Below are 26315 nucleotides of genomic sequence, written 5' to 3'. Positions count from 1 at the left end.
TATTAAAGCTTGAGCTTAATACTTAAAAAAAAGACATTTGAATATTAGAAAAATGTGTCTAGAGAAGGGAAGCAAAGCTAATTTAGTGTATGGGGAGACTGTCTTCTTAGTAAAGGTTTAAGAGTAGCAGCTGTGTTAGTCTGTATTCGCAAAAAGAAAAGGAGGACTTGTGGCACCTTAGACACTAACAAATTTATTTGAGCATAAGCTTTCATGAGCTACAGCTCACTTCATTGGATGAGCTGTAGCTCACAAAAACTTATGCTCAAATACATTTATTAGTCTCTAAGGTGCCACTAGTACTCCTTTTCTTCTTAGTAAAGGTTTCAAGAATTGAACACGTTTATCCTAGAAAGAGAAAGGAAGTTTAGTTGCATACCTAATTAAGGTTTACAAACACCTGACATGATGCCACAAAGGCTTGAATAAGAATCTGTTCACGCGATGTGAAAAGGGCAAGATTCAGAGTGTAGCCCATATTAACCCCAATAAAACCAGGCAACAAAGGGAATGGACACAGGATGCAGAAAGAAAAGTTTAGGTTGGATATCAGAAATGACATTTTCATTCAGAGGGTCTATAACATATACAATAGGACTCTTAGCAACCTAATGGGGGCCATTAGTACTAATGGACTGAAATCTAGGATGAGGACTTTTTCAGTAATCAATTACATTTCTAAACACACCTGCTTAAAAAGTGGCAGGAGTGGACTAAAATGATTGATGGTTCTCTCTGTTCAAACATGGTTTTGTTCCGATTTGTACACACCAAAGATCATAAGTACTTTATTTACAATGAATGAACATGATTATAGTTAAGAGCCATTGAAGTTTTATTGCATACTCATAAAAATCACCAGAAACGATTCAGCCACCACTCTGCACCCACTATCATGCTGACCTCCCTGCATGTCTGGGGAAAAGGGGAATATCAATGGTGAGAAGAGGACTGGGGAAGATGGGAGTGGGACAAATCATAGTGCTCTCCACTGTTGCTATTCTGGCTTGTGTCATTGCCCTAGGTAGTGGGGAGAGGCTGCTGTAATTTAGAGCATCCCCTGGGCTGCATAAATTCTATCTGTTGCCATTTTGCCAACACTGGGAGGACATAAAGGTGGTTTAAATCCTTGCCTCGGCTTTCTGTGCTTTGTCAATGTACAGCACAGAATCTGACCCACAGACTGGAGAGATTTACTTGGACCTGCTTTTCAAAAAATCAGATGCACAACTGTGCACCTAACCTGCTCGTGTAGTTACCATGACAAGATACACACACAGGCTATCCACATTAATTACAAATACCCCAGGACATGTGCAGATACAAATACCTGAATCATGCTAAGTGTCCATGAAATTGTACCCATAAGTGCACAGGCATTTCTGTATGCACAACTGCACATGTAGCTTTTTTGAAAAAGAACATGCTCGTCATGTCATCTAGCCCCTATCTGCCTGCTAGTATAGGCTTCTTTTTCTACAGTATCTTTTCAAGGGCTTTGTCTAGTTGAATATTAAGTATCTCACGAAATGATCAACTGCATTTCTAAGGGTATTTTTAACACATTAAGATTCAAAGCTGCTATTTTTTCAAGCAACCTTAAGTTTAACCCCCACTCACTGAACTTAAGATTGCTTTCTAAATGCACTGTAACATGTGGGGTACAAACGATGCTTAAAGAATTCTGATTCCACTGTATTTTCATACAGAAAGCCTGAAACAGAAGAATGTTGCATATGACTGTCAAAGTAAAGTTAAAAATCTCTCTGTGTTAGTCAGACTAGGGTGGGATAATTCCATATTCAGTAATCATTCTGTGATGATGATTATTCACAAAGGTACATCAAGTGCTAATTTATACATCTGAATTATCTGCTCTTAGGGCTCCATCTTGAAAGGTGCTTAGCAACTTCTGGAATTGAAGTTCATGGGAATTGAAGGCACTAAGCACCTCTGGTAGGTACTCAGCATCTTGCTGCATTGAGCTTCTATTCTAAAATATATGCATGACACTCTATTCTCAGCTGGTATGAATCAGCACGGTTCACTTGACTTCAAAAGAGGTGTATCAGGCTTCAACGGGTTCTGGCTCTTGATTTATAAAAGAGTGCTGTCCTGATTTCAGATATTGTCACAATATCTTATGTTTCTCCTCTCATATTCATTTAACACTAGAAAATGTAAACACAAATAATATTTTTATTCATTTCCATATTGTTTTGGAGGTCACATTTTGCAATACATTCAGCTAAGTATTAAATGTAATATTCAAAGGGAGCAGCATTTTCTTTAAAAAACTATAGCCCAGCTAAACATTGCAGCTATCATTAAACTCACCAAAGTTTACAGATCAATGTCATAGTGACAGATGTCAGAGCACATCAAAACTTTTTAGCACAAAAATGCTTGACTCTAAAACAAATTAACATTTCTCCAGGAGAGATGTCTAATTATTACACTGCTGATGCCGTTGCTATAAAAGATTTAAACACCAGGTTTCATTATTATAGGGAGTAGAGGGAGGGGAGGAGAAGGAAGAAAAGAAACTGAACATGTCATACACAAATACTCTTTCTGAAATATTGTAATTACACAAAATTAGAGAGAGTACAAATACTTTACTAAGTAGACAAAAACATGATAGCACATTCAGCTTTAATATTAGCCAGCTATAGATGCAGAACATGGAGGCCTAATTTACTTGCATGGCAATAGAGCACTAGAAAGGCCTCAACTTTTGAAAGCAGAGGATAACATAATGACATTGTATTTGTTATGCAGTATGAGCCTTTTCATTGACTTCAGTGAAATTTCAATACGGCCCTTTAATCCTCTGCAGATTGCAGTCCTTCAAGCTGCTGAACACCTGACCCTGGTCCTGCAAAGTGCTTAAACATATGCTTAACTTTAATCATGTGCATAGTCCCATTGACTTCAATAGGATTTATGTAAGTGCTTAAAGTAAATCACATGATTAAGTTCTTTGCTGAATCAAGATCAGAATTCTCAGCTTTTTGCAGGATCAAAGCCAATATTCTATCCCTAATTTTTAATACTACTATAACCTAAAAAATAAAGACAAACTTTATACGTTGTCTTATAGGTGTGCTTCTTTTTAAAAATACATTTTAAAATTGCTTTTGTTAGGCTACAAAGCATTAGTTTATTGAGCTCCACAGAACACTGCTCATTTGTATCCATTATAACATATAATTGATGGACTAATGTTCATAATTTGTTCCAGTATTTTCCAAAAGACTCTTTAGATGAATAATAATAATTATTATAATAAGTAATAAGTAATTAAATAGGTAAATCAAAGGGAAAAGCTCTTACCATATTGCTGCTATTCACCAAATTTACCTGATCTATGAAAGATTTTTTCCTCATTATACTTTCTTTAAAAATAATTACTCTATTTTATCCTTGTATATGTTATCGGATAGCTCTTGAACAAAAAATATCTTAAATATAGTGTCGCTTCTACAGTCTAATCGACCTGATTTCCTCCTAATGAAAGGTGTATTGAGTGGACCTGGCTCAGTGACATAAATTACAATGCTAGTTAACTAAACTCTGATTATGTCTTTGTTGCTGTCACTGCGATTATTGTAATTTTGTAATATCACAAAAGTGCTAAATATTAGTAAATCAGATACATGGCCTTTGGTTATGCTAGATAAAATACTGGCACACTGAATACACATATCACTTTTAAAGTCTATGTTACAATCATGTTGCCTTATAATAAATAATAGTAATCTCATTTTCAAAGTGCCCATCCATAATACCCATTCTAGGCATCAATACAACAAGTCATCAATTGAAATACTCTTTTAAAATGTTCTAAAATTAAGACAAATCCAGGATTGCAGATGCAAATATACTGTACAAGTGGTGCTCCAACTATCTGTTCATGCCCTAGGCTCCAATGGTTCCATAATCTTTGCTTTAAGAGAGTAGGTTGCTGGATCCTCAGTAAAATACCAGGACATGGCATCTGGAATGTTATAGGCTTTAAAAGTTAAACCCCAAACCTTGAACTTATTCCACTTACCAAGAAGCAGTCAGTGCAGAAGGCAAAGCCGTGGTTAGACAGAATCACCTCTGCCCATCCCTGACAGTGATTATGCAGTTACATTCTGTACTAAATGCAGACAATGGAAGAGCCTGTTTTGAAAGCCCATAATCAAATGCATTGCAGGAATCCAGCTTTCATATCCAAAAGGTATGCTTCACCATTGTCCAGTCAACATGTGATAGATCAGGTGATATCCTTATGGTGGCAAAAGTCAGGCCTAACTTGAAGACTAATGACTGTCATGATGTTAACATGTTCTGTGTAAGCAATAATCATTTTCAGTGTCTAGAGAGCTGTTGTAGCCAGATGAAGGATACAGATCCCTTTTAAGAATCCTATTGACAATGTTGATCATGACTTTCTTGTACTGTTGACGTAAAAGAGAATAAACAAATGGATCTGATGCAGCCTTACTGTAGGTGAGGCACTTGCTTACAATTCCCCAGTAGTAGTTTATGGTAACAAAAGGAAGAAGTTCTATCAACCTGTTAAACATTAATAAAGAGGAAAAGCTGAATGTTACATCCACACTAGCAAACCGTTCAACTCACATTTTCAGGAATAATAGCATCTTAAGAATTAATTTTTATATTATGCAGCACATGAGGGGATGATCTTGCAGTCATTGCACAGGTAAATTTATGGGAGATTTTCCTGAGTAAGGACAGCCATAAGGAGGAAAAAGTGTTTTAACTATATATTTAAGCACTGAGGCCACATACTCCTGTGTCTTGTATACAAAGAAGTGTAGCAACTTATTGCAAAACTTCTGCCTAATTCTACTTGGTGAGCTGTCCTAGCAACTGGCAATATATTCAAGATCTCAGTGCTGTCTGACAAGGTTTTGCCTTCCTGACTCCTCCCGTCTCCCTAGGCAAGCTGTAGAAAGACATGTAAGATGTACTATAGAATATGGAGCTATATATTAATATATCCTTATTTAATGATATTGTGAAATATTATGTATGAAGAGAGAAAATACATGATGCATTGGTGTGATATAAAGCACCTCAAGATAATATACATTGTCTCATGGACATTTGCTCTCCTTCTCGACCATTCAGACTACTTCCCCTCTCTTTTGCAATCACAAGATATCCATGTGCAAACTACTGCAGTTGCTTACTTGGAAAAGTGAAATTAGGAAAGTATTTATGCATTTTTAACTGTCTGTTAATGTTATTTAGCAGATGGAAACAAGGAATAGATGTTATTGCTATGTGACCAGCTACCTGTCTTTAGACCACCAACATGTGCTCTGTGAATAACCAGTAGTCATTGACCCCAGTTTTAGAATCTTGGGCATAAAGGCTTTATCAGCATGAGTTTGATATGGGTGCATTAATCATGAGTAAGGCTGCGAGTCTATCATGGAGGTCATGGAAGTCATGGATTCTGTGACTTTCCGGGATCTCCATGACTTCTGTAGTGGCTGGTGCGGCTGACCCAGGGGCTGCCTGAGCAACTCGGCTGGCCCCCGAGCCAGCTGCTCTGACGACTGCTGGGTCAGTCTCAGACCACAGCACCCCCCCCCCACAGCAGCAGCAGGAGTTTGGGTGTGTGAGGGGGCTCAGGGCTGAGGCAGAGGGTTGGGCTTAGAGGTGCGGGAGGGGGTGAGGGCTCAGGGGGGCAGGCTTCCAGAAAGAAGCAAAATGTCCCTCCCTTGGCTCCTAGGTGGAGGTGTGGCCTGGCAGCTCCGCATGCTGCCTCCACCTGCAGACACCGCCCCCGGAGCTCCTATTGGCCATGGGTCCCTGCCAACCCTGCCAGCCCTCTCCTGATCCCCAGCAGCAGTGGGGGTTCCAGGCTGCTCCCCCAGAGCACCTGCAGTGCCCCCCCAAAAGCAGCCACAGCACCTCTGGGACAACCCCTGCCCTAGAGCACCCAAGTTTTAGTCAGGGGTATATAGTACAGTCATGAACAGGTCACAGGCTGTGAATTTTTGTTTACTGCGTGTGACCTGTCCATAACTTTTACTAAAAATACCCATGACTAAAACATAGTCTTAATCATGAGTGGTGAAACTATAACTGAGTTAAGAAGGTCATCTCAAATGAGCGACAATAAACTGCATACAGTACACCATACTATGACATCATGTATTCTGTGTATGTCACATCTGCTACTGAAAAACTCTTTAAATAGAGTGGAGAGGTTTCTTTACAAAATTATTTGTACAATTTTTCATATCTATTCACCCACAAAGCCTTAATTACCATGGGGCCAACTGCACAGAGCTTAGAAGACACCATAATACCTTTGAGAATGACCTAACCTAGCTTTTCTATACATTAAAATGTAATGACTTCAAAGTGTGATATCCCAGACATTCCCAGAGCTAGAAATGAGCTCTTGGTCTCTTTGGGAAGCTTGGAATTTCCCTTTTCTTGTAGTTCAAAACTCCCATTTTTCAGGGCTGAAGAATATTGGATTTTAAAGTTATATTCCTATAAAACCTAGCACACATCCAGGACTAAATTTTGCCTATCCTGGGCCTCAGATAGGTGAAATACTGCAGCAAATTCCACAGCTGTGTGTGTGCATAGGGTGTGGTGGGGAGAACACTTCTCTGGCAAGTGGATTTAAAGAAAGTAGATGCTCCAGGGCTTGGAATGTTAGAACAAGCCTCAGGGAGATGGATTAATGACAGAAAGCAAACAAGAGATAAAAAAGGGCATTATAAATAAGAGTATCATGTGGATCTGCAATTTATCACATAGTACCTCAGTTTATCCTATCTTAGATATCACCTCCACATATGGTATATATGCTTGAGCTGTACAAAATGAATATTTTTGTAGAACACTGTCAAACAGAAGAACTGTATATATATAGATATACTTGAGTGTGTATGTGTATTATATGGTAGATTGTGGTCCCAATCCTAATCTAAAGTAAATGGAAAATCTCCCCTTGACCTCAGTGAGATAAAGGAGAGTATCCCATTAATAGCAATGCTGTTATATCAAGGATGAAGTTCATCCATGGGGTTTAGTCCCAACAGACAGAATTTATTGTTGATTTCCAAAATCTCATTAACATTTCTTCAGTTAGGGGCAAATCCTGATCTCAGAGCATAGCCTGAGTAGCCAGGCAATGTGCTGGGGAATCCTCTATCCCAGAGCATCCATGAAGACTGTTCTAACTAAAAGGTTGGTGTGGTCTCTGTGGACCCGACACAGCCCATCAAGTGGGGAAAGAACAGAAGGCCTGAATGGCAACAAATACTCCAGCCCTATCCCAACTTTACCCCCTGGCCTAACCCTGTAAGGAGCCCTCATAGAGGCCTACACAGCCCTCCCCAAATCCTTTCCATTCTGCTGCCCATGGGAGCAGGGACAGAATTCACCCCTTGATACGTTCATTTTAACTTTCTCTCTACTGACATATGCAGTGTCACTTAATGCATTAAGAAAATATATTAGCTGACATTTACAAAACACCTTGTCTGAGGAATGCAGTGGCTTTTTGTTTCAATTGCTTATGGGAAATATTTCAGAATTAAAAAGTGTCTGGAGGCCAGAATTTGCTGAACAGGGTATATAATACAGCCTGAATGAAGATGGCAGAATTCATCCTTTGCTTGGTATAAAGTTATAGCTTGATGGTCACAATAATGAACAGAAAATGACTCATAAGATACTGAACATTAATCAATTAACCTTTTAACTTTCTAGTGTCAAGTTAATATTTGTAACAATTCTTCCAAAAGAAAAGGAAATGCGGCTGCCTAGCCAATCAGGCAAGAACCTTTCAACTAATAAAAAAGTGAAAAAATAAAAAGTGTCATCTCAAAAGTTAAAACATACATAAGCAAAGGCTGGAAAAATTGAGAACAATTTACATGTTCTGTCCTTCAAAGTTTTCCTTGGTCCAGCCTTCCCATTGAAGGCAAGTGTGGTAGGAACAGGGTGAGGAAAGATGATAGAATATGGCCCTAACTATGCAAAATCAGCATACCAAAGTCAAGATTTTCAAAAGTTAATAATATTTTGGGTACCTCTGTGTTTGGGTCTCCTATCTGATGTGTCTTCAAAGGGCCTGATTTTAAGAATATAGATGCTCAACACTTTCTGAAAATCAGGCCCCTTCAAAGTATCATAAATTCGTCACCCCAAAAATTCAGGTTCCCACAAAAACTAGTCACTTTTGAAAATCATGACTCAGGTTCAGCCATGGTAAAAATAATGGGCTGGATTCTCAGTTGGTGTATATCAGTGTAGCTCCATTGGCTTCTACCCTGCAGATTTACACCAACTGAAGATCTAGTCTGCTGACATTTTAACTAACCTCTGATTTAAACTGGATATTTCTTAGTGTTTAGGAGCTGACACTTCCTGGAAAACTATCCTGCACCATTGAAGTTAGTGGGAGTTTTGCCACTGACTTCCATGGGCACAGGATCAAACTCTAGATTATTTCATCAATAATATTTCCAGGCATAGAAACTATGGGCCAGATCATCAGCTGGTGCAAATCTTTGTGGCTCCATTTAAGTCAATGAGCTTCAACCTTTGGACTATAATAAGGGATATGCTGATGATAAGCGAAACTGCTAAAAAAAACCAATGAGATGTGATGAACTCCTGGTTCCAATCCTAAAAGCCCACTCTTTTTGGAAGAGGCATCTATACCTTGTTGTAAAAAACAAACAAAAAGATCTTATAAGACTGCAAAGTCTCATATTACTTTATCAGTTTACCAATAAATCTATTTTAGGATGATTTGGCTCCCTGTATTTATATGTTATATATGTCTATACAAATCCATGGTACGCCCACACCTTGAATACTGCATGCAGATGTGGTGACCACATCTCAAAAAAGATATATTGGAATTGGAAAAGGTTCAGAAAAGGGCAACAAAAATGATTAGGGTATAGAACAGCTTCTGTATGAGGAGAGATTAATAAGACTTGGACTTTTCAGCTCGGAAAAGAGGTGACTAAGGGGGGATATGATAGAGGTCTACAAAATTATGAGTGGTAAATGAGACAGTAAACAAGGAAGCGTCCATCTCATAATACAAGAACAAGAGGCCACCAAATGAAATTAATAGGTAGCAGGTTTAAAACAAACACAAGAAAGTATTTTTTCATGCAACACACTGTCAACCTCTGGAACTCCTTGCCAAAGGGTGTTGTGAAGGCCAATACTGTAACAGGGTTCAAAAGGGAGCTGGATAGATTCATGGAAGATAGGTCCAACAATGGCTATTGCTACGATGGGCAGGAATGGTGTCCCTAGCCTCTGTTTGCCAGAAGCTGGGATTGGATGACAGGGCATGGATCACTTGATGAAACCTGTCTGTTCATTCCCCTTGGGGCACCTGCCGTTGGCACCTGTCAGAGGACAGGATAGTGGGCTTGATGGACCTTTGGTCTGATCTAGTATGGTTGTTCTTTTGTTCATATTTTCCCAAATTTATCACCCTTGGTCCAACCCAGTATCCCTAATGACTTTTAAGGAAGGTTTGTTTGTTTATTGTTATCATCTCAATGGCTTGTTGCTGTCCCAGGAATCTTGGGGTAGCTTATTCTTGATGACATATTGCCCCCTAAGGCTCCCGGAAGAGGCAGGGAGTACTAACCTGGTGATAATGTAAGGAGCAAAGCAGATCAGGAAAGACCCTATAAAAATACTGATTTTCTTAGTAGCCCGCTGCCGCCTCCTTTTCTGCTCATTAAGACAACGCTGTTTCACGCTGAAAAGGGAAAATAACAATCACTGCGTTAAGACAAGAAGCGAGGAGACTCTTGAGCCAAGAGTAAAGTCTGCCATGGAGACTCGGTCTCAGGTGCGGGAACTTGGCAAATGAAGGGTATGAGACCGAACCAAAGCCCAGAACCCACCAACCCTCCGGATACTGTTAGCGACATAAACCCAGCATGCGTATCAGCTACATGAGGGACTCAGCCGTTCAGTGTCCTGGCTTTTCTGGGACCCTTCGCTTCCCGTTTAATCAAAGCTGCCTATCAGTATATAGCCACAGGCTCTGACACTGAATGAACAACGGAATTAATGAAACAGCTTTTGAAGTTTGAAAAGAAACGCTGTACCAGAAGGGGCCATCATATCTGCAGGACATGAATTAAGACGTCAAAAGGTGCTCAGGAAAGCAAGACATGGTTTTAGGTCCTTAAGGAAGAGGGTGATTTAAAACACAGTGAACACATCGAATTAACACACACACACACACACGCATTACCTGGGATGGATATCTACCAGCAAAACCAGCGTTTGCATTGTAATAATGTCTATCCTTTTGCAGTGGAACCTGGCCACTTTAAACACCTTTAAGTAGGTGAAACACAATATCACCAGGGAGAGCATGAAACTGGTGGCGTGAAACACGATGGTGAACACGGTAAACCTCCTCCTCTCCGTCTCTTCTCTCAGGTGCAAGGTGCAAGAGGCGTACACGTTGCTGTAATCTACCCAAGAGAAAAACAGCGAGACCAAAGGGAAGGTCAAGGAATGAATCCAGGAATAGCTCATCAGAATCACGGCGTCTTTGTACCGCATCTTGCTGGTGTAACTCAAGGGGAACACCACGGCAATCCACTTGTCTATGCTGAGGGCTGCCATGCTCAGCATGGTGTTGGAGGTGAGGAAAGTTTCCACGAAGCCCACCGCTTTGCAGATGCAGTCACCGACGGGCGGCTGGTTTCTCAGGATCCCCAGCAAAGTGAAGGGCATGTTGAAGACCGTCAGGAGCAGGTTGCAGAAGGACAAGTTCACCAGGAAGACCCCGGGGACTTGCTTGCGGAGCTCGGTACTGTAGATGAAGCATAGCAGCACCAGCAGGTTGGACAGCAGAGAAATAACCAGCACCAGCACCAGGAAAGAAGCCAAGAGAACTCCTGCCAAGTCCATTTCTTACCAGGTAGCCGTGCGCCCCTTGGTGAGCAGAAGGTAGGCTTCAGAGATGGAGCGGCAAGGGGCCATGGCAGGCGCCTCTCGGGGGGACTTCCGGAGATCCCCAGGCATGTTGGTGGAGACTCGGCGGGGGGGCGGGGGGGGGGGGAGTCTGAAGCTCCGGCTGCCCGAAAGCGCAAGCGACCGGCCTGCCGGCGCTGTCCAGGGTCCTGAACCGATCCCGCCCTCTGCCCAGGGTCCCACCCCACCTGCCCGCTTCAAACCGCAGGCCGAAGTGCCTCCCTTCCCATTTCCCCCCGACCGACCCCGGCACCCGAGGGAGGCGCCTGCTCGGCTCCCCGCGCGCCTCTCCGGCGTCTCCTCGGCCGCTCCGGTGCTGAGCCCCTGAAACAGTCAAACCTCCCCAGCCTCCCGGGGGTGCGGGGGGGGGGGGACACCCATGCGCAGACGAGGAGCGCGGAGCAGCCTGGCCGCCCTTCGGCGCTCGGCGCGGGGCCGCTGCGGGAGCCACCGGCCGGCAAGGGCGAGACAAACTTCCCGCGGGTGCGCGGCAGAGGAGGGATCCGTGCGGCCAGCGCCGGGGAGCTCTCAGCGGTTATCCGGGCTCCTCCATCACTGGCTAGCTGCCTGGTGCTTGGCAAGCCACGCCAGTGTGCTAGTAGTTATGCGGCCCGTGAGCGGGAGGGGGTTATTTTATTTATTATTATGGGGGGGGGGCTGTAGCAAACCCGGCCCTCGTGTCCCCTAGCGGGTTCCCCCAGCTCCTTTTGAGTGATGTGGTCCCTGGCACCATTTCCCCTACCTCCTCAAAGAGCCCGCAGGTTGCTGTAATCTCCCCGAGAGCAAACCAGCGTTCAGGGACGGGGATCATCTCCCACGGGTCAGCACCAGAGCAAAGACATCCACCACAGGGGAGTATTAATGTACCGCACAACCTGCTAGCCCTGGGCTAACCCTTCTATTAAACCTGTAGGCCCTGCTGGCTAAAGAAGTGATGGACCCAAGGCTGCGATAGCACTTTCAGTAGACACCTAAGGTCTCTCCGAAACCACTTTCAAATCAAATTGTTAACATAAGAATGGCCCTACTGGGTCAGACCAAAGCCCAGTATCCTGTCTGCCGACAGTGGCCAATGCCAACTGCTCCAGAGGGAGTGAACCTAACAGGTAATGATCAAGTGATCTCTCTTCTGCCATCCATCTCCACCCTCTGATAACAGAGGCTAGGGACACCATTCCTTACGCATCCTGGCTAATAGCCATTAATGGACTTAACCTCCATGAATTTATCCAGTTCTCCTTTAAACCCTGTTATTGTCCTAGCCTTCACAACCTCCTCAGGCAAGGAGTTCCACAGGTTGACTGTGTGCTGAGTGAAGAAGAACTTCCTTTTATTTTTTTTAAACCTGCTACTCATTAATTTCATTTGGTGGCCCCTAGTTCTTATATTATGGGAACAAATAAATTACTTTTCCTTATTCACTTTCTCCACACCACTCATGATTTTATATACCTCTATCATATCCCCCCCTTAGTCTCCTCTTTTCCAAGCTGAAAAATCCTAGCCTCTTCAATCTCTCCTCATATGGGACCCATTCCAAACCCCTAATCATTTTAGTTGCCCTTTTCTGAACCTTTTCTAATGCCAATATATCTTTTTTGAGATGAGGGGACCACATCTGTACACAGTATTCAAGATGTGGGCATTCCATGGATTTATATATGGGCAATAAGATATTCTCCATCTTATTCTTTATCCCTTTTTTAATGATTCCTAACATCCCGTTTGCTTTTTTGACTGCCGCTGCACACTGCGTGGATGTCCTTAGAGAACTATCCACGATGACTCCAAGATTTTTCTCCTGATTAGTTGTAGCTAAATTAGCCCCCATCATATTGTATGTATAGTTGGGGTTATTTTTCCAATGTGCATTACTTTACATTTATCCACATTATATTTAGTTTGCCATTTTGTTGCCCAATCACTTAGTTTTGTGAGATCTTTTTGAAGTTCTTCACAGACTGCTTTGGTTCTTAACTATCTTGAGCAGTTTAGTATCATCTGCAAACTTTGCCACCTCACTGTTTATCCCTTTCTTCAGATCATATATGAATAGGTTGAATAGGATTGGTCCTAGGACTGACCGTTGGGGAACACCACTAGTTACCCCCTTCCATTTTGAAAATTTACCATTTATTCCTACCCTTTGTTCCCTGTCTTTTAACCAGTTCTCAACCCATGAAAGGATCCTCCCTCTTATCTCATGACAACTTAATTTACGTAAGAGCCTTTGGTGAGGGACCTTGTCAAAGGCTTTCTGGAAATCTAAATCCACTGGATCCCCCTTGTCCACATGTTTGTTGACCCCCTCAAAGAACTCTAATAGATTAGTAAGACATGATCTCCCTTTACAGAAACCATACTGACTTTTGTGCAACAATTTATGTTCTTCTATATGTCTGACAATTTTATTCTTTATTATTGTTTCAACTAATTTGCCCGGTACTGCCTTAGCATTTCATCGTCACTATCACTGTCCTGGTCAGGTGGTCGATAATAGATCCCTACTGTTAGAGCATGGAATTACTATCCATAGAGATTCTATGGAACATATGGATTCATTTAAGGTTTTTATTTCATTTGATTCTACATTTTCTTTCACATATAGTACCCCTCACCCCACCCCACCCGCATGACCTGTTCTGTCCTACCGATATCTTTTGTACCCCAGAATGTATCCCTTTGATTGTCCTCACTCCATCAGGTTTCTGTGATGCCTATTATATCAATATCCTCCTTTAACATGAGGCACTCTAGTTCACCCATCTTATTATTTAAACTTCTAGCATTTGTGTACAAGCACTTTAAAAACTTGTCACTGTTTATTTGTCTGTCCTTTTCTGATGTGTCAGATTCTTTTATGTGAATGTTTCTCATCTGATCTGGCCCATACTTTATCCTCTTCCATCCTTTCCTCCTGACTAAAACCTAGAGACTCTCTATCAATAGACTCTCCTCTAAGAGAAGTCTCTGTCCGATCCACATGTGCCTCTGCAGCCATCGGCTTTCCCCCATCTCTTAGTTTAAAAACTGCTCTGCAACCTTTTTAATGTTAAGTGCCAGCAGTCTGGATCCATTCTGGTATAGGTGGAGCCCATCCTTCCTGTATAGGCTCCCCCATCCCAAAAGTTTCCCCAGTTCCTAATAAATCTAAACCCCTCCTCTCTACACCATCATCTCATTCACACATTGAGACTCTGATGCACTGCCTGCCTACCTGGCCCTGCGATTTGGAAGCATTTCTTAGAATGCCACCATAGAGGTCCTGGATTTCATTCTCTTTCCTAGCAGCCTAAATTTGGCCTCCAGGACGTCTCTCCTACTCTTCCCTATGTCATTGGTACCTACATGTACCACGACCACCAGTTCCTCCCCAGCACTACACATAAGTCTATCTAGATGCCTCGAGAGATCCGCAACCTTCGCACCAGGCAGGCAAGTCATCACATGGTTCTCCTGGTCACCACAAGCACAGCTATCTATGTTCTAATGATCAGATCTCCCATTACTAACACCTGCCTTTTCCTAATGACTGGAGTTCTCTCCCCCGGAAAGGTAACCTCAGTGCAAGAGGATACCTCATCATCATCTGCAAGGAGGGTCCCAACTATGGGAAGATTGCCCTCTGTTCCTGTTGACTGCTGTCCTCTGGGCCTTTCATCCTGCTTAACAGCACAGGGGCTGTCTGACCAGAGGTGGGACAAATCTACAGTGTCCCAGAAAGCCTCATCAACATACCTCTCTGTCTCCCTTAGCTCCTCCAGTTCTGCCACCCTTGTCTCCAAAGCCCGTACACGGTCTCTGAGGGCCAGAAGCTCCTTGCACCAAATGCACACATATGCCACCCACCCACAGGGGAGGTAATCATACATGTTACACTGAGTGCAATAAACAGGATAGCCCCCACTCTGCTGCTGGCCTTCTGCCTGCATTGTCTCCTACTGTTACCTAAGTTAATGATAGGGGTTTTGATTTAAATCAAGAAGTTCTGATTATAGTTTAGTGTAAGGTTTTAAAGAATGGTAAGTGTACCTTGCCCCCTTCCCACTCCCCTTCCAAATTCCCTCTCTAAACTCCCTGTTAGTGGCCCCTGGTTGCAAAGCTCCCTGGCCACTTGCTCACTGCTTTATAAAGCCCTGGCCTCCTTGATAGCCCCATGACTAAGGCTCAGCCAATGAACAGAGCTTCTAGATTGCAAACCTTGTTTAGAAGGTTTCAGAGTAGCAGCCGTGTTAGTCTGTAATTCGCAAAATAAACGTACTCCTTTATTCTTGTTTAGAAGCTCACAGCTTCCAACTGCTGGCCACAGCACATGGTACTACAAAACAAACAAACAGACAGACAGGCAGACAAACACAAGCTCAGCACAAAGCACGTAACCCCCCAAACACAAACACACACTACAGACAGCCACTTTTAGTTGATAGGGAAAATATTTCTATAGTTAGAAGACTCCATTTGTTTTGTTTCATTTAATAGTCACAGGGGAGAGCCGAACAAGATTTTATAAAGCATACTTAAGGAGGACCCATAGAACATTAGGGAAAGTTTGGGGGTTATTGGCAGAAATGACATGTGGACAGAGACTATCCCTACATGCCTCACAGAAGGTTGATAACACAGCCAGCACCTAGAGACTCCACAAGCCTTGTCCTTACATAAGAAAGAAATGAATTTATTCTGCTGTTTCAAAACAGTGGCACAGAAATGCTGGTGATGGCTTATCTTAAGTGATCACTCTCCTCACAGTGTATATGATAAACCCATTGTTTCACGTTCTCTGTTTGTATATCAATCTCCCCTCTGTTTTTTCCACCAAATGCATCCGATGAAGTGAGCTGTAGCTCACGAAAGCTTATGCTCTAATAAATTTGTTAGTCTCTAAGGTGCCACAAGTACTCCTTTTCTTTTTGCGAATACAGACTAACAGGGCTGCTACTCTGAAACCTGTCACATTTTTAGTTGCTCTCCAGTGCTGAAAGGAAGAAAAAAGAGGGAAAGCTTGCCTGCCACCAGAAATGAGCATTATGGGCCCAAGAAGCTAGTGTGATACATATGCAATTACACAATGTAGACCTGTAAAGTACATGTTCCCACAGTAGGAATAATGTTATTTTAAAAATGCTCTTTAAGGGCCTGATCTAAAACCCATGGAAGTCAACAGGAATCTTTCCATTGATTTCTGTGGGGTTTGGAACAGGTCCTAATTGAAAGGGTTGCCATGGTAAGATTTTATATTTTAATGAAAGCACAGAGCAGAGTAGCAGGAAGTGTGTTATCTGGAAATGTGTGCTGTGTTATACCTGAGGACAACACTGAAGTAGGATGAATGTTTTCTCTAATTAGTAAGGTGTCACTTCCCAAGTCACAAAACAGTGAATAAATCTGATTATCAATGCAGTTGTAAATTCATATCAATGTTTCAAAAAATTCTATGAAAGAGAGAGAATAACATGAACACCTTTGCTGCACAGCCTGTGAGTTGGGCTGCTAAATCTGCAGCTTCAGGGGGTCACTCAAAACCGTAGCTGGTAGAGGGCCTGCAGGGAAAGATCCATCATTTAAAGAACCTTGTGTATCCATGAAGAGCAGTGGTTCTCAACTTATTACATATCATGATCCCTTTTTCCACACCAAGACTCTCCAGGACTCTGCTCCCATCTAGCTGGGTTTAGCCATGACCCACAGCCTATTTAGTAATATTGGAAGGGTAGGGTGCTTGAAAATGTCTGACAGCGAATGTTAGTGACTTCCTGATTAGTATTGTGAAGTGAAGCAGATCTAACTTTAAATTATAACAAGGCCAACTATATAATATATATATATATATATGTATACACTCTCCCTACAAACATCTTCAAGAGCAGCCCTTTTCTGTCAGTTCCAAATGGAGGAGTTGAGAAGCTGGAAGGACAGCTATAGATATATAATCAGGAAGTAGTTTCCGAACGTCTCCCCCTGAAACCTTTTGTCTAAAGCAGTGACACTCAGACCTCAGTGGTTCAGGACCCAAATTAGTGATCAACAGGACCCAAAAGAGCCACAGAAGTGTGAATTCATTGTTTCATTTAATATGGTACTATATACTCATATTTAAACAGTATGACAGGAAAATATTCTCACAGCAAAAGGGCTGAACTAAGTATTATTACTTTATCAACTACAGTTGGTTAATAACATAGTTAAAACCTCCTTTCTGGTTAATGACTTAGATTGGTTAATAATTAAATCACACAGTAGTTTAATATCACGTGCTGCAAAGAGTGGTGGGAGACACATTAAAGAGCCACTTGTGGCTCCTGAATCTCAGTCTGAGTATCAATGGTCTAAAACAAGCTTTTCAGAGGAAGAATGGATTGTTTCTATATACTGGTGATGAGATGAATAAATTCGAACAAGCTGGAAAAAATGGGAACAGTAGCAGGAAGTAAAACAAAGAAATCAGAGTTCTTGTTAGATACGCATGTCTCCACCCTGCAAAGACTTCTGCATGTATTTAACTTTATGCACCCCAAGTAGTCCCTTTGAGTGAAATCCTGGTGCCATAGAGGTCAATGCAAGTTTTGCCAATGGGCCACGATTTCACCCTTTGAATTTTTTGGGATTACTCACAGTGTGTAAAGTTAAGCAAGTGTATATATTTCTGCAGGGTCAGAGCCTTATATTGAACTGTCTATATTAATCCATCCACACCAGTCACTACAATATTCATTCCACTTCACTTCTGATTCATGCACACATGTACCATAAGACAAGGGTCACACTAAACAAATCCCTACTGTGACAGGGTCAGGCCAGATGGCTATAGGAGAGTAATAGAAGGCAGATATATTAGCACCAGGCTAAGTAGGTCCCTTTTCCCTGGGTAAGGTAACAGGGAAGGTTCCAGAACAATCAGGAACCTTCTGGAGACAATTAAGACAGACTGATTAGAACACCTGCAGCCAATCAAGAAGCTGCTAGAATCAATTAAGGCAGGCTAATCAGGGCATCTGGGTTTTAAAAAGGAGCTCACTTCAGTTTGTGGTGTGTGTGTGAGGAGCTGGGAGCAAGAGGCATTAGGAGCTGAGAGTGAGAATGCGGACTGTTGGAGGATTGAGGAGTACAAGCATGATCAGACACCAGGAGGAAGGTCCTATGGTGAGGATAAAGAAGGTGTTGGGAGGAGGCCATGGGGAAGTAGCCCAGGGAGTTGTAGCTGTCGCACAGCTGTTCCAGGAGGCACTCTAGACAGCTGCATTCCACAGGGCCCTGGGCTGGAACCCGGAGTAGAGGGCGGGCCCGGGTTCCCCCCAAATCCTCCCAACTCCTGGTCAGACACAGAAGGAGTCAACCTGAACTGTGAATTCAGAAAAACGGCCAAGCTGAGGGCTGCCATGAAGCTTCAAGGTGAGCAAATCCACCAATAATCGCAAGACCAACCAAGGTAGAGCAGGAACTTTGTCACACTATACTATTCAGAATGTCTTTTCTCTGACCCACCCTGCAATATTTCAACGTGTTTGTGTTCTTTGAACCCACACCTCTCTCTCTATGTCCCTCTCAAAGGCCTGAGGCATTGCCCATTTTCCCTACTTTACAACTTCTGAAAAATTCTGTTCACATTATTGGCTAATTTCCTACAGGTATTTATTTCAGTTTTATGATGGGCTTCCTAATTTTATTACAATTTCCTTACACACAGATACTCAGACACGAACACAAAACTAAAGCCAGAAGATTATACTTAAATGATTTTTATCAATGCCAATTGTTAACTCACATGAATATAACTAGAAAGAGACTGGAAGCTGTTTGGGATAAGGGCGGTCTCTTAAGCCTTATCTACATTATGGGGGTAAGTCGACCTAAGTTATGCAACTCCAGCTACGTGAATAACATGGCTGGAGTCGACATAGCTTAGGTTGACTTACTGCAGTGTCTACACCACACTGCATCAACAGGAGACACTCTCCCATTGACTTCCCTTACTCATCTTGTCCCGGTGGAGTACCAGAGTCGACGGGAGAGTGATCTTCGGTCAATTTAGCAGGTCATCACTAGACTCACTAAATCGACCCCAGGTCCATCAATTGCTGCAGTGCCCATCCCTGGTAAGTGTAGACATGCCCTTAGGCCCTAATCCTGCAAAGACTTATGCACATGCTTCATTTTATGCTTGTGAACAGTCGCATTAAAAATCGATGGAATGACTCATGTGAGTTAAGTAAAACAAGTTGTCAAGGTTCCCTCCCCACTCTGAACTCTAGAGTACAGATGTGGGGACCTGCATGAAAGACCCCCTAAGCTTATTCTTACCAGCTTAGGTTAAAAGCTGCCACCACCAAAGTGTTACACAAAGAACAGGGAAAGAGCCCACTTGGAAACAGCTTTCCCCCCAAAATCCCCCCAAACCCTACACCCCCTTTCCTGGGGAAGGCTTGATAAAAATCCTCACCAATTTGTGTAGGTGAACACAGACCCAAACCCTTGGATCTTAAGAACAATGAAAAAGCAATCAGGTTCTTAAAAGAAGAATTTTAATTAAAGAAAAAGTAAAAGAATCACCTCTGTGAAATCAGGATGGTAAATACCTTACGGGGTAATCAGATTCAAAACATAGAGAATCCCTCTAGGCAAAACCTTAAGTTACAAAAAGACACAAAAACGGGAATATACATTCCATTCAGCACAACTTATTTTATCAGTCATTTAAACAAAAGAAAATCTAATGCATATCTAACTAGATTGCTTGTTAACTCTTTACAGTAGTTCTGACCTGCATTCCTGCTCTGGTCCCGGCAAAAGCATCACACAGACCAAGAGAACATTTGTTTCTCCCCTGCCCCAGCTTTGAAAGTATCTAGTCTCCTCATTAGACATTTTAGTCAGGTGCCAGCGAGGTTATCCTAACTTCTCAACCCTTTACAGGTGAAAGGGTTTTTCCTCTGGCCAGGAGGGATTTAAAGGTGTTTACCCTTCCCTTTATATTTATGACACAAGTGTTAGCAGGATCAGGCCCTTACTGTATGCTTGTTCAGCACCCCACACAATGGGCCCAGTCTTCATTGGGGTCTGTGGATAGTACTGTAATACAAATAATAAATAAGAACAAGTTCTTTATAATGAATTATTCCTTAAAAGTAGATATTATCCAGTAGACACAAATCAGATAATTACTTTGTTCCTTTTCTTTTAACGGATGTATAAATTCTTACATCTTAACACTCATCCATTCTAAATATTGACTACATTTTATTTGATTTAGTGTTAATGGACTGCATTAAATTGGAAAGGAAGAAGGGATGATTCAAATTCCCTTTCAGTTTCATACCAGGAGAGATGTGTCATGCAAAATTCCAATATAGATCACAGCTGAACATAATGTATCTGTAATCCATGCATTTTGCAATAGCTAGGAATGCATTCAATTTGCATGAATTTTAATGGATAATGAAACAGGAAGAAGATCTAAGACAAACTGCATAAGATTATCTGCAAGTATAGCCAGGCAGGGACAAGGATGGAGGGGAAACTTTCCACTTCCTTACAAATTCTTTTTCTTTCTTTCTTTCACTGGCAGGGTTAAATTAAATGAACTGTATCGTGGAATGGAATGACTCAGGAGACTGTTAGTGAGAACAGTACCTTTAACCTACAGGTCTCTGGTTTAAATATGGCCCAAGTCAGAAGTAAGCAAAAGTCATAACCATGGTGACTGGTTTTCAAAGGGCTATGTAAACTGATGTAGTGGTTTCAGTGCACTTACCAATGGACAGACATGAATGTCATGTAATCCTCATCACCGCCATTATAACAAGGCATGTTGGCATCCTATCACTGGCTTTAATTAGTGCTATAGCATTAGCATTGCTAGCTTAATTTGCACAATCCCACCTAAGCAGCAGCAGGGCCTTGTTCTGTGTATTCCTTCCTCTATTCCAGTGTCCTGTTTCATCATGACTGATTTGGATTGTAGGGTATTTGGGGCAAGTAGTGTGTTATCTGCTAAGCAGAGCATTATGCATACATATAATGCTATACAGAAATATGAAATAATAAAATAAATATCAATAAGATACATAATGATAACGGTATGATAATTAGCACATCAGCAACTGCAGTAGAAAATCTATAAGCCTTATTTATCAGTCTAATGTAATTCTTTTACATTGCACTCCAGTCCACAAACAGCAGATTTGGTACCTGGGGAATATCCTCAGTGTAAAGATGTTCCTCATGTGGCACCTAAGAGACTAACAAATTTATTTGGGCATAAGCTTTTGTGGGATATAACCCACTTCCATCAGATGCATAGAGTGGAAAATACAGTAAACAGGTATAAATATATAGCACATGAAAAGATGGGAGTTGCTTTACCACGTAGGGGGGTCAGTACTAAGGAGGCCAATTCAATTAGGGTGGATGTGGCCCATTCCCAACAGTTGACAAGAAAGAGTGAATATCAACTAATATTAATATTAATATTGAACTAATTTTGGTACCTAAATCATTCAACAGCATCCTGTTATTTGCCAAAAAGTGTCCATTTCACTGAGGTAGCAGAAAAGAAATAAAGGAAATAAAGAAAAATCGAAGTAAAATGTATATTATTTGAATTATAGGGCCCGATTCTTATCTCGTGCCAGCTTTACACTGTCATTACCCCTGATTTACAATAGCATCCAAGACAACAGAATTAGTCCTTTAACTGGAGGTCCCTGCTTTACCAAGTTAAGTGTTACTGTAATAGTGAAGAAAAAAACAGAATGAGCAAGGAATTTCCCTGAGATTCAATACTTATTATGAACTGAAAGTAGAGAATATGTAGCTTTCCTTCCTTCTTTCTGGCTCTCAATCGTGCCAATCACTGTAGTTCCTTGGTGCCTCATATTGATTTGTTTAAATCAGATAGGAATATATTAATATCCCTCTTTCATATAATTTTTCTGCCACTGCAGTCCAGAAATACAATACTTCATGCTAACAACTTTATATTGTCCCACCCTGTAATAAAACTATTGTGATGGCACCCATGCGGATGAAATTCCCGGGGGTCTACTTTTTTTTTTGTATTTTTCAATTAATGTGACAATGGTTAGCACTCCCTGGAGCCAGCAAACATTAAGTGACATTTTTGGAAACTGCTGAGAGAATTTATTTACTGTAGAGCATCCAGAGGAGCTGGAATATGAAGAACCCCCTATGAACTCCTATCTGACTACATCAATCATGCAAATCTGAAAGGTACGCCTCCTTGCAAATGGGCCTGCACAGAAAATCTCTGTCAGGTGCTTACGGAGTCTGATGTATATTCATTTATTCTATCGCACTGGCAGCTTGTCAGCAACCCAAGCCGTTTGTGGCAACCACATATTTGTCAACTGTCAGCCACGTTCCTTGGTACACACACTTCGAAATTTGTTGGTCGCTCTTCCATTTTATAACATAGCCATGCTAAGAAAATCACCACACAACAGACACCATATTGCCGTGAGGTGGTTACTAGGGTTCGACTCAAAATCCCACATACATGTCTCTCTTCTCTTACTACTGATTCACTCCAAATTCTTTGGCATAACCTCACCAGCTGCTGTCCATTGTGCTAATGCAAATCAGGAGTAACTGCATTAGAATCATGGGATTACACTGTAGAAAACCCCAGCAGTAATGAAAGGAAGAACCAGACTGTAGTGCAAGGCAGTGTTTTAGAAAGGAACACACCTATAACATAAAATGCAGTTCGGAGCATGTAGTGAGCTTTGCACTGGACAAAGCATAGAGAAAGATCCATCCTCTGGATTTTCAATTCTAAGGGCCATGTTGGCAGAGGCCTTTGCACCTTCCCCCACTACACAGCTGTTCAAGGGCTATTCACAATATTAGTATTTCTGAACAGGGGGAAAGGGGGTGGGAAGGAAAAGAGGTATTGGAGTGGGGCCAGCACACCAGGGACAGAGGCCTCTTGGGCAGAACTGATGGCACGATGTCTCTGGTGTCATCCTGGGTCTGTGCAGCTCCGTACAACCCCCTAGTGTTGTCATCTAGCCCTATTAATTCATAGATTCCAAGGCCAGAAGGGACCGCTGTGATCATCTAGTTTGGCCTCCTGTATAATAGAGGCCACAGAAATTCCCCCAAATAATTCCTAGAGCATATTCAGGCCAATGAAATCACCATCCCTCAATATACAGAATTAACCAGGTTGCTTTTTTCCCCTCCTTTAATCCTCATGTTTTAGTCTTACATAGGTATGTCCAGGAAAGCATTTACTTGAGCCCTCTAAGCTATAGCTTGCCTCAGAGGCGCTGGAATGGGGGGGGCAAGGGGCCATGGCCCTCCCACTTTTGAAAGTGAAAAACCCAGCCTCCTGCCCCTCCTCTTCTCCCCTGAAGCCCTGCCTCCTGGCCAGGCTGGAAGCTGGAGCCGGCCTGGGTAAGAGCAGCCCAGGGAGTCCAGGCAGCTGTGGGGAGCTGCAGACCCTGCCTAGTGTGGGGGTGCCTGACAGCAGGGTCCGCAGTCCCCACAGCTGCCCGGTGGCTCTCTTACCATGGCCCGGCTGCAGCTCTTAGGCCCCCAAGGCCCCTCCCCAGGTCAGGCCAGAAGCCAGATGGGTTGGGGTAAGAGTCACGCTGGCTGCTGGGGGGAGTCGCTGCTCTTAGGCCCCACACCCCTAAGTAGGTGGAGAAGCCTGGGATCCCTGGCCCGACTCCAGCTTCCAGCTTCGCCAGGGGCCAGGTCCACAAGGGGAAGTGGATGGGCAGGGGTGGGGCCATGGAGGGAGTGGGGCCTCATCCCTCCCCCCATCACCCTATTAGAAAGAATCCATCACCCCGGCTTGCCTTCCTCTCACTAATCACTGTAGAATGTTTTTTTCACACCCCCACTAATAGGTGCAGCCTCTGTTGGTGAAGGTAAGCGACTGGCAGCATCTGCTTCATGAGAGAAATAGCGAGCTATTTTCAACCTAAACCTTTCTTGTGATACCTAAGTATATTCCAAACCTCCTCCTCCAGCCCACCCACTGATCCGCTCTCACACATACATGAACGCATTCCCATGGGATTCTAACTCAGAAAGGACGGCAGTTTAAAAAACTGGGATTGGCAAGCAGTAAATCGGTCTATAATGTGCTACTCTCAAAACAAATGCTCTGAGTGGCCAAGGCGTTTAAATTTAAACTGTGGCTATTGTGTACGCACAGCTGTTACAGAAATCACCATTGTCATGCACGTTTCCCGGTATGTTTCACTGAGCAGTTTTTTTTAAAAAAAAATCCATCCATTACAGTAAAGAAAGAAAATCAAGGAAATGCCAGGTTAAGGCTGACACTCTATAACAAGCTACTGTGCCTTGTTATAGCAGGAGTTCCAGTACATTGTGCGATGTTGCCTAGGAACAATAATAGGACTCACTACAGTACAGGCCCAAGTCATCCCTTCCATTACTGCAGAAGGAGAAACTGAATCCCTTGCTAGGAAACAAGAGTCAGGGAGCATGTTTTTTGCAGCAGCATTGTTCCTTCCCTCGGATTCTGCTAACGTCCCAGCTTTGGTCTAGGGCTCTATTTGTGGAGAGTGGGTGGACTCCTGCACCAGCTGCGCCATGAATCCACCCAAAAGGTAATGCTGCTGGGGTCAGTAAGCTTTTGTGTAGAGCCACTCAGCAAATCTATGAAGGCCAAATGATCCTCTGTTCTCATACAGTTCCTATCCAACCAGTTTACTTATAGCAATCTATCTAGATCAGTGGTTCTCAACTGTGGTCCACTGCTTGTTCAGGGAAAGCCCCTGGTGGGCTGGGCTGGTTTGTTTATCTGCCGCGTCCACAGGTTCAGCCGATTGCAGCTCCCACTGGCCACATTTCGCTGCTCCAGGCCAATGGGGGCTGCAGGAAGGGAGCCCAGCACATCCCTTGGCCCGCACCGCTTCCTGCAGCCCCCATTGGCCTGGAGCGGTGAACCACGGCCAGTGGGAGCTGCGATCGGCCGAACCTGCAGACGCGCGGCAGGTAAACAAACCGTCCCGGTGCACCAGGGGCTTTCCCTGAACAAGCGGTGGACCACAGTTGAGAACTACTGATTTAGATATAAGCTCCTGAGACAGATCTCCCACCCCTTTGAACCCCTCCACACATAGCTAGTACTGTTTTATTGAGGGGAAGCACTAGGTGAACAGTTAATCTTGTGCCCCCCTCCCCTCTTTCCCCTTTGGTGTCTATGTGGGGGATCACCTCTTCAATTCTTGGTCGTCAGGGTCAGTAATTACCCTGTCATACACACTAAAAGAAGAAACACCACATGGCTCTTCTCTCCTGTGATCACCAACATTTTGTTTGAACTGGCTCAGGGAGATCACATAAAATACAGTCAGTTCCTCGGAGCAACTGAGTCAAAATGGCTTCCACTAACCAATCACAGCCCCAGAGAAAATACTGTATGGCTTATCTGACCTTACTTTGTTTAGAAACTCATTATGATTTAGTTTATTTTCAGCAAGGGGATCCTTCCCGTACTTAACTTTATACTGATCTGACTCTTGAAAAGATCTCATCTGAGCTGTCTCATAGAGCAGCTTTTGTAATTTCTACAGAAACAAACCGGTAAATTATTGATTGATTATGAATTGTGAAATTCATTTTTGCCCCTTTGCAAGTCACATTTAGCCTCCGTGTCTGGACAGCATAGTCATTTTCATTAACACAGCCTCAGCTCTGGATCTGGATTTCTGTAACCACATATCCAGCAGCCAGGTGCACACCTTTATCATATCAAAAAGGGTTATAGAAATTCAATGTGGCAAGACAGGCAAGTGAAAAATCACTGTGCCCATTTTCTCAAGTGAGACAACACTAGACAAAGGTCTTCTAGGACTGTTTAGATCTACGTCTGTTTTCAGAAGAATACTGAAACTGCAGCTACCTTTTGGTTCCTATGGCTATCAAAAAGAAAGAGAAAATGCAACTGATTCAGATATAGAGCTCTTCAAAAAGTTTTTGATGGGAAAAGGTTTCTTTGAAACTGAAATGTTTTGCAGAACTCTTCCTGTGTAAAACAAACAAACAAACAAAATTGCTGGGAAAGTATCTGGAGAGCGAAACTCTTTCTCTGGAGCCCAGTGATTACGATACTTGGGTTCAGGTATGAGAGACAGAGAGGTTTGAGGGCCTGCTTCAGAGTGATCTGGCGCATAAACTCTGCTCTGAATCAGCCAGAGCAGGGATTTGACCTTGGTCTTGCACTTGCCCTAACCACCAGACCATAGGGACTTCAACCCTCTCGTCTTTCCCCCTGCCAGACTTTCACGAAATTTTTAAAA

At 42.7% G+C, this 26315-nt stretch overlaps 1 protein-coding gene and 1 long non-coding RNA gene across 2 annotated transcripts; one reads left to right on the top strand and one right to left on the bottom strand.

Annotated features, from left to right (window-relative positions):
* Positions 1–2181: 2181 nt before the first annotated feature.
* Positions 2182–11363, bottom strand: GPR78 (G protein-coupled receptor 78). The gene is made up of 3 exons (XM_038399903.1): positions 10289–11363; positions 9671–9784; positions 2182–4566 (listed from the first exon to the last, which is right to left on the bottom strand). The coding sequence occupies exons 1-3, from the start codon at positions 10954–10956 to the stop codon at positions 4329–4331; spliced, it is 1020 nt and encodes a 339-aa protein (XP_038255831.1). The 5' UTR covers positions 10957–11363; the 3' UTR covers positions 2182–4328.
* A 5756-nt stretch (positions 11364–17119) lies between these two features.
* On the top strand, positions 17120–24979 carry LOC122459711. Its single transcript, XR_006280566.1, has 3 exons — positions 17120–17311; positions 23458–23463; positions 24970–24979. It is a non-coding gene; the product is annotated as an uncharacterized LOC122459711 (long non-coding RNA).
* Positions 24980–26315: the final 1336 nt, after the last annotated feature.

The sequence above is a fragment of the Dermochelys coriacea genome, chromosome 4 (assembly GCF_009764565.3).
Source record: "Dermochelys coriacea isolate rDerCor1 chromosome 4, rDerCor1.pri.v4, whole genome shotgun sequence".
In the NCBI taxonomy this organism is placed as follows: domain Eukaryota; kingdom Metazoa; phylum Chordata; order Testudines; family Dermochelyidae; genus Dermochelys; species Dermochelys coriacea.
This window is presented reverse-complemented; position numbering and strand designations above follow the sequence as displayed.